This window comes from Ascaphus truei, chromosome 3 (assembly GCF_040206685.1).
Source record: "Ascaphus truei isolate aAscTru1 chromosome 3, aAscTru1.hap1, whole genome shotgun sequence".
NCBI classification, from domain to species: domain Eukaryota; kingdom Metazoa; phylum Chordata; class Amphibia; order Anura; family Ascaphidae; genus Ascaphus; species Ascaphus truei.
The window spans coordinates 3833714-3847955 of NC_134485.1; the positions used below are offsets into that span (position 1 = coordinate 3833714).

Here is a 14242-nt window from a genome sequence, read left to right on the forward strand (position 1 = left end):
AGGCTTACTACAATCTGCAATTCTGCCCCCAGAAACCTCATACCTTATTACACCATACCTGTCCAAATAGGGGAGTGGGATATCAGCTGACACACTGTCTGTACATTTCTTATGAGTTATTCTATAAAACAATGTTCCTCTTGTTCGGGAGGATTTCTGATTCGTTCATATATATACACGAAATATTAACAAAGATTTTGGTCTGAAAACTGGCAACAATGCAGATCCCAGAGGATCGCAAATCTCAGAGAATCGCAGATCTCAGAGGATCGCAAATCTCAGAGGATCGCAGATCTCAGAGGATCGCAAATCTCAGGATCGCAGATCTCAGAGGATCGCAGATCTCAGAGGATCGCAAATCTCAGAGGATCGCAGATCTCAGAGGATCGCAGATCTCAGAGGATCGCAGATCTCAGAGGATCGCAAATCTCAGAGGATCGCAGATCTCAGAGGATCGCAGATCTCAGAGGATCGCAGATCTCAGAGGATCAGATATCATGTTCATTATTGAGTAGATCATGGGGACAAATCAACACTTATTGTATTTAGGGCTTTTGTAAGAAAATAAATGGATTGATTTGCACCAAGATGTGCACAGTTGAAATTCAGGTTTTTTTATAGTGCCTTTTGCTGGTGACAGATTTATGAAATTTACAATAAATGTAAAAGTTTGTTTCCTCCTGCGTAGTACATTTGCAGAACATACAGACGGCCATATTTGGTTTGTGTTTTGTGTGACGTTTGGAAAAGGGCATAAACAGGCTATATTAATGGTGGCTCGATAGCTACAGGATATGGTGAGCCGGTATGCAAACTATCCCTTTGTGTTATACCATCTGAAGAGTTTTCAGAAGCTATCTAGGTTAGTTGCGGGTTTAATGAGCCAACGCTGATAAAGCCGCACACAAGCTTTAAACCTCACAAGTCCTTTTTATAACTTTCACATTTCCAAACCTACAAAGTATTCAAATATGTGGAGGAAATCTTGTCTTGCCACGTTGATTTTGTGTAATAAATGCCAATAGTATATTCCTGGACAAAGGACAAAGGAGTGGTTCCTGTACTGGAATTTGGAGTAAAGGGCGAGTCTGGGTTATAATATTCATAGATTGAGACCAGCTACACCAGACTTTCATTTATATTATTACTAATCAATGTTTGGGCGCCATGCTGAGCCTTCATCAGGATTACAGCGTTACAGAAAACCCTACACAGACAAAACCAGCGCCCAAGAATCTCAGTAACCGCTCACTAACAAATATTCATCATCAATGTGAAACACCATAAACTAACAAATAAAAAACATACATAATAAAGCAGCGATAAAATATTACAGAGAAAAGAGGCTGTTTTCTGAAAATACATTTGTATTTATACACACACAGAACCCACACATGCATAAAAAACAGCAACATTTTCATTGGTGCAGGGACACAATTGCTCCATACGGTATTTCTAAGCACAAAAGGAGACCTGATGAGATTTGCTCAGGATTTGATTAGAGTTTGTAAGCTGGAAATGTTGAGATGTGCTGTAAGACCATAGCCAGGTTCGCACTGATGCAATTCCCAACGCGTTTGTTATATAATTTATGCTTGTATGATGCTATCAGTGTGCACACCGCAGTCTGTGTGGGATATTACAGACACAATGAATCCCTGTCTCAAATCTAATTTTATTACACAAAGGACAAGACTATCAAACTCAATGCAATTCTGAAAACTCATAATATCACCCTAATGTGCAATTTGCCATAGTGATTTGGCTGCAATAGTTATGTGGGTAAAGTCGCTGAAGACATTGAAACTTCCAGTGAAGAATGCCTAAGTACAGCACGCATAAAACGCTAGCAGGGGCACAGATTGTCCTGAGCAATAAAGACTGGTGTAATACAGAGAGTGAGAGACAAAGAGATTAGTACAGCAGGAATAAGCTTGGATTCAGTATTGCAGTATCAACCCACATTGTATAATAGTAATGATACTAAATACACAGGCAAGATAGGCTTAACGCCAGCCTGGGGAAGGTGATACAAATTGGGGATATTTTTCAAGGTAGCCCAATATCGGCAGATATCAGAGTTTAGTGACTGGCGTATTCATAATAATTCATGTGAATACTCGTTTTGTGTTACAATATCACTGACATATCACTGCTTCACCACAGGTTATCTGGCTTTAGTGTATAAGTCGATAAATAGAATTGATGTTAAATACTGATAACGTAATGTGTTTCTTTGTTATTTGTTGATCTTTAGATTTCTAGCCCTGTGTGCGCTCAATTAGATGCCCCACTACCAAGAATCCTCGTGTAGCCATGTGGCCTGGCTATATGCTCTCTGGCCCTAGCATGTAAGTCCTGGTACGGGGCAGGTAGTGTCAGGGTTAAATCCCTTTCACATGGGCCAGCGTGTGAGTTCTGTAGGCCACTGGATAATTTGTTGCCATATCCAGGTGTAGGCCTAATGGCAGTTGGGAGCATCATGCATGGGGGGGTGTTACTGGGTCACATGCAGTGTGATGTCATGCCTGTCCATCATCTAAAACCTGCCCAGTTTTGGGGCAGGGTTACTAACCCCCCGCCAGGTATAAAAGATGCTGGCTACCTACATTTAGTGTGGAGTTCCAGGCTGCACCTTAGGGAGTGGGCATGATTCTACCTTGAGCATGCAAACAAATAGTGCAAGCGCAAATAGCACGGTGATATAATAAAATAAAAAGTGTGCATAACACATAGTGATTAGTGATAAATATATAATCAAATATACGTGCTAGTTCAGGGAAGAGGGGGTGTAGATGCTGTATGCTGGTTCCAAAATACAAGTTGTACCGTCCATGGTCTGCGACTATGTTATTGGAGGAGTGCCTGTGGGGAGAACCGAAAGCCTGTCCTGTTATCTAACTCCCACTACCATCTGCGGAGAATCAGACCTCCTGCATGCACCACCGCACCAGTAACACTCTATATACCAGCAGATCTCCCTTGGGGGGGAGGAGGGGGGTAGAGGTCTTACACTTGTATACAGCTAAACCTCTGTATAATGTGTCAATGGGAAAAATGAAGCCGGTTTTGTTGACCTGTGGAGGCAGACACACTGAGTTCTTTGTGTTTTGTACGTTGCAGTGAGGGGACCACTCGTTCCTGATCACACTTACGCAATGTAAAGCTTACCTTGGGTATATTACTTGCTGTAGCAATGTTATTTGGCCGGCAGAGCTGGGAGATTTGGTGACTGAGACAAAATATCTTCTAAATTGTTCTTCTGCGGCGACCACGGGCAGATACCCGGAACTCACGTAGCTGCAAGGAACAACAGGAATCAGACCACCAAGATGTGACTGGAGAAAGCTACTAAAAAGCCTCAACTTGGCGTCAGGGCGAGGGGCGGGCGGAACTGCACAAAATCCGTCTCCCCGAATTTCCCTAACTTTCCATACAAAACCCGTTCCCGCGGTGTAAAATCCGCCGACGGATTGTTCCAGTTTCAATCCACGCGGATGAATCCAAAAAACGCCGTTGGATACAATCCGGACGGATTTTTTAAGAATCCAATCCGCGGTTTCCACAATTGGACGCCGGATTGTTGAAAATCCGACCGCGGATTATTAGTCCACCGCGTGGTCTGTCAGTGAGAGAAAAAAATTATAATAAAATAATAAAGCAGGAAAAGGCGAATCCATATCAGCAAAAAATAATTGCCCATCTCTAGTTAAGACCCATTAAGCAGTTAAATAAAAAATGTAAGGTGATGTGTTGTAGTGAAACCCCTAACAAGTTATTAGAGGAGCTCTGATATTGGGGGGGGGGGGGGGGGAGTTGGGTATTTTCTGGACAATACCTAGTACTAGTGTTGAGGCTTTTTGGTGCTTGTAAGAAAAATCACCACACTACGTTTACTTACGGAATAGTGCTAAGCAGAGAGAAAGGGGTAATTAATTAGCATGGGAGGTGCAAATAAAACGTTAAAGTCATGTACAATATTATTCACAGCTCAAATATTTCTCTCTCTGCATTGCGCAAAGATAGATATAACATGGACAGTCGGAGCATTGAGTTTAGTTCATACAGTATGTGCATTGTTTATCTGTGGCGGATCAGAAGGACCTTTCTGACACTAGGTATAAAGCAGAAGAATTATCGTTTTCCTTTGGAAGGTGTTACAGAAAAGGAATGTAAGCTATCTGATTGTATTATATTGTGCCACTGGAAATTATAGCTGCAGTAAGGTTAAAGCATTCAGCCATTAAACATCTTCTCTATCACTTTATACGGCAGTTGCACAATTTAAAGATATTTTTAAATCGTTTTGCAAATGGGAATACCTACCCGTGAAAATAGCAAATATCACTGAATATTTAAAACGTTTTTTTTTTGTTTTGTTTTTTACCCACATTCCCCGGCGGCTCATATCAGCCTGAGGAAGGACTCGGGAATGAATCACAGTTTGCATGGATCAGAACCAGATCAGAACCAGTTTAAGATATTTGGTTGCGGCCGTTTTGCTGCGACCAAATCTCTGCCGGCGTTTCACCACAACTCACCTCGTCACCGGGACATCTGTTCACCAGCTGCTTCACCTCCAAGGCAAGCCCCTAACCTTACCCCGTACCATTAATTCCTTTCCCTAATTAACTTAACCCATTACTTTAAAACCCTTGCTCTAATCCCGTACCCTAAAAATCGTAACCCCTTACCCTAAAACCCCTTACCCTAAGATACAGAGGGAAAGAAAGAGGAAAAAGGGGGAGAAAGAGAAGGAAAGAATCTTAAGTAATGTTTGCAAAGTTCATGCTGAAAATATCTCCCTGCGGTTACTTTGGCCTCGGGCTTCCTCATCGCGCCGTGGTTAAAGGTTCAGGCCAGGAATACAGTTGGGTTAATTTATCACTAAAGTGGAGGGAACAAGTTTGACTTCGCTTTCATATTACAAAAGAAAGTGAAGATCGAATCCGTTAGATGTGCGAAACATCGAAAGTCCAGCGGCAACACCTTCAGTGTGTCTCCCCCCACATTCAATTCCTGGCAAAACGTTTCACCGAGCGTTACAGGGCGGGCGATTTCTCAGAAATAACACATTCCCACCATCGCTTCGCTGTCTCGCCAACACATCGCAGCTCAGTCCCAGTTTGTAAAGGGAATCGCTGAGAATTTCCACTCCGCTTATATGATAACTGCCCTCCAGACACTGTTATAGGGCTTTTAATGGGCTGGAGACACATATAAACTTTATTAGAAAACCTTTACCACGTTTTAGGAAACTCCCACTCTCGGGCAATGCTATTCCAGAAGACACCTTCCTGGGACTGGAAGACACCTAATGGCCCAATCATATGGAAGGTGCCATCTTAAATTGCAGCGCTTAGTAGATATGTGCCGCTATGATTTCTTACCATCATTTTTCAGAATGCATATATTTAACCACATAAATTTGTCAATCTTGTTAGAATGAAGCCCAGAGAGCTCTGACCTGTTTAACAGGTTTACAATCTCTGGAAATCAGGCGCTACTTTTTAAAGCAGCAGCTCACGCTGCTAGATATATATTTTTCGTAGTTTTAATTTTCGCTTACAAGAATCAAGCGATCCTCCGAAGCTGATCCGTTGTGTCCGACCTCCGGGAACCCCCTCCCCAGTTCCTGATCACCAAGCAGGTTCGTCCACCAGTCTAGAACACTTTACCAGGGGACACAAAATGGCCGCTGGATCAGAACTCCCTCCGTAAGTTAATAGAAAGTTACAATATCATCAGGAGATGGTGTTCAACTTTCTGTTCATGGTCCTGCAGTATTTTTGTAGGTTTTATTGTGTCAAAACTGGCACAAAAAAGTGCAAATATTTCAGGAAGCTAGGGATTCCCAATTCAGATAATAATTAAAAATATATAAATTTTCCTAAACATTCATCATGCAGCCTGGTGTCTGGCTGCCTGGAGTTTCTGCAGGCACGGCCTGGTGTCTGGCTGCCTGGAGTTCCTGCAGGCACGGCCTGGCTTCCTGGAGTTCCTGCAGGCTCGGCCTGGTGCCTGACTGCCAGGAGTTCCTGCAGGCACGGCCTGGCATGTTGCTGCCAGGAGTTCCTGCAGGCACGGCCTGGCGCCTGACTGCCAGGAGTTCCTGCAGGCTCAGCCTGACTGCCTGGAGTTCCTGCAGGCTCGGCCTGACTGCCTGGAGTTCCTGCAGGCTCGGCCTGACTGCCTGGAGTTCCTGCAGGCTCGGCCTGACTGCCTGGAGTTCCTGCAGGCTCGGCCTGGCGCCTGACTGCCAGGAGTTCCTGCAGGCACGGCCTGGCTTCCTGGAGTTCCTGCAGGCTCGGCCTGGCGCCTGACTGCCAGGAGTTCCTGCAGGCTCGCCTGGCGTTCCTGCAGGCACGGATTTGCAGACACTGCCTCCAAGAACTAGCTTTGATCTATGCCATTTGAAGGGAGTTTGATATTCGGTGCTGATATGAAACAACCAGTGGATAAGGTTTCAGGTGAAAAGACAAGATTTGTACCCCAAGATCTGACATCAAATAAGGCTTACAGATCTTTTGGGGGGGGGGATTCAGGGCTCCCACAAAAGGAACAGGAGTTCCCCAGGAACCCCAGAGGTTATTTGTATTCCTTTAGATCACGATCAGGGGACAAAAGCTTTATGTTTTTGGCCAAATTTTCCTTTTTTGGGAGAGATTGCTATTTTTATGTAGCCTAGCCTCCGGCCGCTACTTCTCTTCCTGGACCTTTCCAGTGTAAGTCCTGTTAGGTGCAGGCAGTGGAGGGGTAATTGCTTCAACAAGGCCTGTGTGCTTTTGCAGCCTTGGATGTATTAGCAGTATCCAAAAGGCGGGCCCTAGCAACAGCCAGAGAGTGCCAGCCTGAGGCAAGGATACTAATTGGTTCATCTGTAATGTATGATGACCAATGAGTATTCAACCTGCTCTGTTAAGGAGCAGGGTTACAATCACCAACCCCAGGTTATAAATTCGGGCACTAAATTTAGTTAGTTATTGAGTTAGAGCTGTCTTGCTCTCTTTCCTCCCCCTGTGGAGTGAATACATATACACTCTGTCTCACTAGGAGGCAGAGGAGGAGTCCATAAGGCATGGTCTGGGCCTCAAGCCTTAACCATGGCCTTGCAATAAGGAAAAGGCAGAAAAGGATGCATCTGATCTGTTGTGACATCTGCACGCAATAAAGATTCAGTTGTACAGAACCTGTGTGAGTCAATGTCCCCTATAAAGAACAAAGGTGTCAGTATGGATTCTCCTTCCACACCAAGGACCCATACTGACCGGAGGCGCTGTACCAAGCAAGAACTAACGTAACCTGTGAACCTGTCCTGTTTCTCCCCACAACATCGCAAAGCACTCAGCCCTCCTGTTTACCAACCGACAGGCACAGCCCGACACCTAGAAAGTAGCCAGATAAGAAGCAGACCCCCAATATCACTTAGGGTGGGGGTACAAGGGCTACAATTATATATAAGCAAAGGTGTGTAACAGGGAGATCCCATGTCACCAACTTCCAACAGGAAAAAGATATTGAATGGTAAACAATGGAGAATGCGGATAGGATGGCGTGCATTTGGAAAAAACAAGCTCATCTTCTAAGGGAACCTTACACATTGCCTCATGGGGAACGTGTCTTGACCAGCACAGTCTGTCTGTGCTCACGCTGGAATGTAAGGCTTGGAGCTTAAATGCAAAGATCATTTGGAAGCTTCAGACAACTCAAAGAAGAATTGAGAGACATTATCCGGAGAGACAGGAAGCAGAATGAATGGGTTCAGAAGCAAAGAAAAGTCTGTGACAGCAACACAAAAGTGAAGACGTTTAAGTGGCGGCGGGCCAGTCATATCGCAAGAATAAATGGCCACCGTTGTATAAAGATGGTACCCGGCTGCGATGTAAGGCATATCGAAAGACTAAGACGACAACCAAAAGCAAGATGCGAGGATGAAATCAGAAAATGTGTTGGCGCAACATGGAGAAGAGAGGCTTGCATCCGCAATAATTGGGGGGGCCTTCATCCAGCAGTGGAACAACAGGGGCTGAACATAATGATATATATATATATATAGTGGAAGGGCATTGTATAAACAATTCAATTTTAAGTCCTCATTGTACTTTGGTGAACCATGTGTAGCCAGGTCCCCTCTGCGTGCCTGCTGCCCCGCGACCCCCCCCCCCCTCGTCTCCTCCGCTGCCGCGAGTCACTCGATGGACCCGCCGGCACTTCTGGAGGGTGGGGGCCAGTGCAGGGAGCGTTTGAGCGTCCCGGCGGTTCTCGGCGGCTCCCGAGCAGGGCGCCGCCATCTTGCGCTAGGTCACGCATGCGCAGTACGCCCCCCGGCGGCCCAGCAGAGTTGCGCATGCGCAGGAAGAAGAGCGCGGACCCTAGCCTACCAGGGAAGGCTCTTAAATGGGACTACAAGTCCCATGAGCCTCGTGAGCGGCCCCATGACACAAGGGAGCCAATAGGGCTGCAGGAGCCCCCTGCTTGCAAGGAAAGGATACATTTTGCACGCGCAGGAGACAGTCAGTGCTGGACCAGGAGAGCTAGGGGAAGGAGGTGAGTGCAGGTGTCAGTGACCCACTGCATTAGGCCAGCAATCCCCTAGACCCCAGATAGGTCCTGAAACCCCCAGCTTGTAGTGCTATAGGGACAGGCCCTAGGTTAGGGACCCTGTCACATTAGTGCCAGTGTTAGATAGGGACACAGCGGACGCTGCGCTCCCCGTGAAGAGACTTGGGCTCAAGTCTGTGCCCAAACAGACAGAGACTATCTCCAGGGTGGGATCGCCCCTGGTGGACCCCGAGCGAGGAAACACCGGCTCATAGACGGGATCACCAAACGCCTGATCCTTTTCGAAGTCGCTTGCAGGCCCGAGTGCAGGAGCACTCGGCAGGTACATTTCAAAAAGTGCACCAACAAATCACCTACCCATATTTATATTCTCACATAGTGGCAGCGCTGACCACGGGACAAAGGGGTTAACTGTGGACACGGTGTGGGGCACACGGTGGTGGGTGGAAGGTACACTCCTAGAGGAGTGAAAGACACTTTGGGACTACGTTATTGGCTGTGGAGTTACCCCCGAGGGGGAGTAGTATTATAAGGGTGTGATTATTCCTGCATATATATATAAACTGGTTATGTACATCTCCGTGTATGTATTTATTGTATATGTAGGTCCTGTGTAAGCAATCTTCTACATTCCTAGAACCCTGCACAGGTGGAGGCGCTGTAAACCAGATCGAGCCGAAGGACTCACCCCAGGTTCCCAATCAACGGAGGCTCAGGCCTCTTGTGAACCTACAGGTATATGCACCACACCTGGTAACACATAGGTTTCCATCCACACACACTATATCTGTGATTGGGATAGAGGGAATACCCGTTACACATATATGGTACATCTGTGATCCAAAGATCAACTGGAACTTGTGTTAAGATAATTTTATTCTAAAAAGTCTCAAACAACCTATAAATTCCGTGTAACATGGAAAGCACATAGATTTGAAACAAATGTAAAGCAGTTACAGCATTTCCTTATTACCTTGAAAAACCCAATTGCTTACATGTCATATTCCCATACAAGGCTTTCCAATCCTCTGAGCAGACGGTTCTCCAAGAGCCAGCTGTATACGCTTGAAGCACCGAGTTCCTTCCACTTAGTCTCACTGAAACATTACATAACCAGGTTATTAGCTGTTAATATTTTTTGACAATCAACACAATTAAAAATATGCGATCATGCAATTTAAACTGCTTTGGAATTGAAACTTTGCTTGAAGCAATTTACAGTTAGGTCCGGAAATAATTGGACACTGATACAAGTTTTGTTATTTCGGCTGTGTACCAAAATAAATTCAAGTTACAGTTAAATAATGAATATGGGCTTAAAGTGCAGTCTATCAGCTTTAATTTGAGGGTATTCACATCCAAATTGAAGGAAGGGTTTAGGAATTACATCTCTTTAATATCGACCTCTCTGCAGCATTTGACACCGTGGACCACCCTCTTCTCCTTCACATTCTCCATACTCTTGGTATTCGGAACAAAGCTCTATCCAAGATCTCATCCTACCTCTCCAATCGTACTTTCAGTGTCTCTTCTGCTAACACCTCCTCCTCCTCTATTGATCTCTCTGTGGGGGTACCCCAGGGCTCTGTCCTAGGACCTCTTCTCTTTTCTCTGTACACACTCTCTCTAGGTGACCTAATAACATCTTTTGGGTTTAAATATCACCTCTATGCTGACGACACACAAATATACTTTTCAACACCTGACCTTACACCTGCTATACAGACCAAAGTTTCTGAATGTCTCTCTGCTATATCATCCTGGATGGCCCTCCGTCGCCTTAAACTCAACATGGCTAAAACAGAGCTCCTCATACTACCTCCCAAACCTGGCCCTACTACCTCCTTCCACATTACTGTTGGAACTACGATCATCCACCCAGTAGCCCAAGCACGCTGCCTAGGGGTCACACTCGACTCCTCTCTCACATTCGCCCCTCACATTCAAAACATTTCTAAAACTTGTTGCTTTTTCCTCTGCAATATAACAAAGATACGCCCTTTCCTCTGTTGCTCGACTGCTAAAACTCTGACTCAGGCCCTCATTCTCTCCCGTCTTGAGGGGTGCGGTGGCGATTAGGAGCGGCCGCCGCCGCCACATGTGACAGGGGGCGTGTGAGTGGAGCGGCGTCCATTACGTGACGTCACTTCCGTTTCACATTTCACCCCCCATCTATCCAGTTTTATCCCATCAGAGGTGCCACTAAAGAAGTTTCACTTCAAAAAGGTCTGGGGTTGATTCCAGGTGTGACATTCGCATTTGGAAGTTGTTGCTGTGAACCCACAACATGCAGTCAAAGGAGCTCTCAATGCAAATGAAACAGGGCATCTTTAGGCTGCAAAAAGAAAGAAAATCCATCAGAGAGATAGCAGGAACATTAGGAGTGGCCAAATCACCAGTTTGGTACATTCTGAGAAAAAAAAGAACGCACTGGTGAGCTCTGCAACACAAAAAGGCCTGGACGTCCATGGAAGACAACAGTGGTGGATAATCATAGGATCCTTTCCATGGTAAAGAAAAACCCCTTCACAACATCCAGGCAAGTGAAGAACACTCTCCAGCAGGTAGGCATATCATTATCCAAATCTACCATAAAGAGAAGACTTCACGAAAGCAAATGCAGATGGTTGACCACAAGGTGTAAACCATTCAAAAGCCTCAAGAATAGAAAGGCCAGATTAGACTTTGCCAAACAATATCTAAAAAAAGCCATCCCAGTTCTGGAACAGCATTCTTTGGACAGATGAAACTAAGATCAACCTGTACCAGAATGATGGGAATAAAAAAGTATGGAGAAGGCTTGGAACAGCTCATGATCCGAAGCAAACTACATCATCTGTAAAACACGGTGGAGGCAGTGTGATGGCATGGGCATGCATGGCTTCCAATGGCACTGGGTCATTAGTGTTTATTGATGATGTGACAGAAGACAGAAGCCTCCGGATGAATTCTGAAGTGTATAGGGATATATTGTCTGCTCAGATTCAGACAAATTCAGCAAAGTTGATTGGACAATGACCCAAAACATACTGCGAAAGCAACCCAGGAGATTTTTAAGGCAAATAAGTGGAATATTCTGCAATGGCCGAGACAATCACCTCATCTCAAGCCGATCGAGCATGCATTTCACTTGCTGAAGACAAAACTTTAGGCAGAAAGACCCACGAACAAACAACAACTGAAGACAGCTGCAGTAAAGGCCTGGCAAAGCCTCACAAAGGAGGAAACCCAGCGTTTGGTGATGTCCATGCGTTCCAGACTTCAAGCAGTCATTGCCTGCAAAGGATTCTCGACAAAGTAATAAAAATGAACATTTTAATTATGATTGTGTTCATTTGTCCAATTACATTTGAGCCCCTGGAATAAGGGGACTGTGTATGAAAATGGTTGCAATTCCTAAACGTTTCATACGATATTTTTGTTCAACCCCTTGAATAAAAGCTGAAAGTCTGCACTTCTGTTGCATCTCGGTTGTTTCATTTCAAATCCATTGTGGTGGCGTACAGAGCCAAATTATGAAAATTGTTACAGTGTCCAATTATTTCCGGACCTAACAGTATATACAGTATAAATGAGACTCTGAGTTACACTTGTGTACAGGAGAGAGTTAACTGAGCATAGCATGTAGTATATAACACATATATGTCTATAAAAAAAATAGGTAATAAAAAAAAAATATGCACACAAAGAGCAAAAATAGACATGTTCGGTGCAAACAAAAAGCTCGCTACCACTGACCAAGCGATACGTATCAAATGTTCAGACAGGGTATGGACCCCAGGGCTGCTAACAGGAGGGTGTGTTATTGCTCAATATTCCAACATTTTGGTCCCATGATGGAACTTTGTAAAGGCGATAAGATTTTATTTAAATATATTACCATGCTTAATGGAGAGGAGCATATGCCTGCAGCAGAATCAAACTGAAAAGTTAAAAAAAGTTGAGATTCTACGGAAATTAATTTTAAAAAGTACTGGTAGTGAGTAACAACTCCTGTGCGCACCAATGTTTATCTCATAGAGCAGTGTTTCCCAACTCCAGACCTCAGGGAACAGGTCAGGTCTTAAGGATATCCCTGCTCCAGCACATGTGGGTCAATCAGCGGCCCAGTCATTCTGACTGACCCACCTGTGCTGGAGCGGGGATATCCTTAAGACCTGACCTGTTCCCTGAGGACTGGAGTTGGGAAACACTGCCATAGAGTATTTATAAAGCAGCATACAATGATAGCGCTAGTTCTCTTGGTGGTTTTTGCTTGATCCTGTGCAGATATGGGCAATGTAACTCTTATAATTAAGGGGAAGCCATTGCCCTATCGTCTGGGTAAATATACAGGGTTCCTCTGTATATACACATCCTAGTGGGGCTCATCTGGCCAAATATACAATGTGAATGTATATATGTAACCCTTTATTTTCTCTGAGGGCAGGGCCATTGTTCGGGTCAGACTTTGAGTCATCCATCTCCATAAGAGGTATCCAGTTGAAACTGGACCCTAAAGTTTTAGGGTGAGAATCAAGTGACTCAGGTCTCAGGGGTTAGTTTTAATTTCCCATAGCCCTGATTGGCCTATGTAGCTCACACTGTGATTGGCCCACATAGCATTTGTGCTGTGATTGGTCCCACACGCAGCGTCCACACTGTGATTGGTGCCATCTTTTCTCCATGATTTCTTATGGAGTGTAAGGAATCCACACCTCAGTTTACTGCTTACCTTGCCTTGCAGACCTGTGCAGTCCTGGAACACTCCCCCTAGTATCTACAGCAGCTGTGCAAGATATGACTGCAGTCCCAGCCTGGGCTCAGTCATTAGAGCAATGCTGTCACACGCCCCTTCTGCTATTGGTTCACTGACCTTTAAATACTGCATTCCCACAATGCTTCTCTGCCGAGCATAATCCTTCTTGGATGTTACCTGTGTTTTGCCACGAGCCTCCTGGCATGTTATCTCTCGTTACTGACCTCTGTTGTTATTGTTCTAGTTCATTGCACTCATTCCAGTTTCCTCCAGGCCTGCTGCTGCTATGCTGAGGTCTGAGTTCCTGGTTCCCGGAGGCCTGCTGTTCCTCTCTTCCTTCGCAGAGGCCTGCATGTACTTTTGCGCTGAAGCACGGGGCTACCAGTGCTGCTTGGTGGTGTGCCCACTCCGGTCAGCCTTCCCTCTCCTAGACCGGCGCCATGGGCCGTGGACGCCACTCGCACAAACCTCGTTCCCGACCTGCAGCGATTACGCTGAAGCAGAAAGACCAGCTTGATTTCCTGTTGCCGACTCCCTGCTTGGACTATGACTATCCGGATATCTCATACCCCGACTCTGGCTCGTCCCACGACTTCGCTGTTCTCTCCAGTCCTGAACCCGGCCTGTTTGACTATGAACTTCGCACTCCGGACCAGTCTGCGCGGTCTAAGGTCGGTGATTTCATAACCCAGCCTCAGCCACGCGGTCTGGCCCCGGTTTGTGGTGAGCACAACCATGACATGGAGACTGGAATCTATAAAAGGGGCGGCCGATCTCCGTTCCACAGATTATTCCTGGACTAGTGTGGTGATGGACTAAATTGTATTCTCTGGGGTTATACCAGAGACACCCAAGACAAGGCTGCATGCCTTTCTGAAGCAAGCGATTTAAACTTGCCTGCCTGTACCTTGCATCCAGCACTGCCTGGAGTTCCCGATCCCC

At 45.5% G+C, this 14242-nt stretch overlaps 1 protein-coding gene across 1 annotated transcript in view; it reads right to left on the reverse strand.

Moving 5' to 3' along the window:
- TMPRSS3 (transmembrane serine protease 3) overlaps window positions 1-14242 on the reverse strand; it is a 171598-nt gene that overhangs the window by 125093 nt on the left and 32263 nt on the right. Inside the window, exons 5-6 of the mRNA XM_075593018.1 lie at window positions 9536-9659; window positions 3172-3300 (exon numbers count right to left, since the gene is read on the reverse strand). Of these exons, the coding sequence (XP_075449133.1) occupies window positions 3172-3300; window positions 9536-9659 (253 nt within the window). The remainder of the gene's footprint in view (window positions 1-3171; window positions 3301-9535; window positions 9660-14242) is intronic.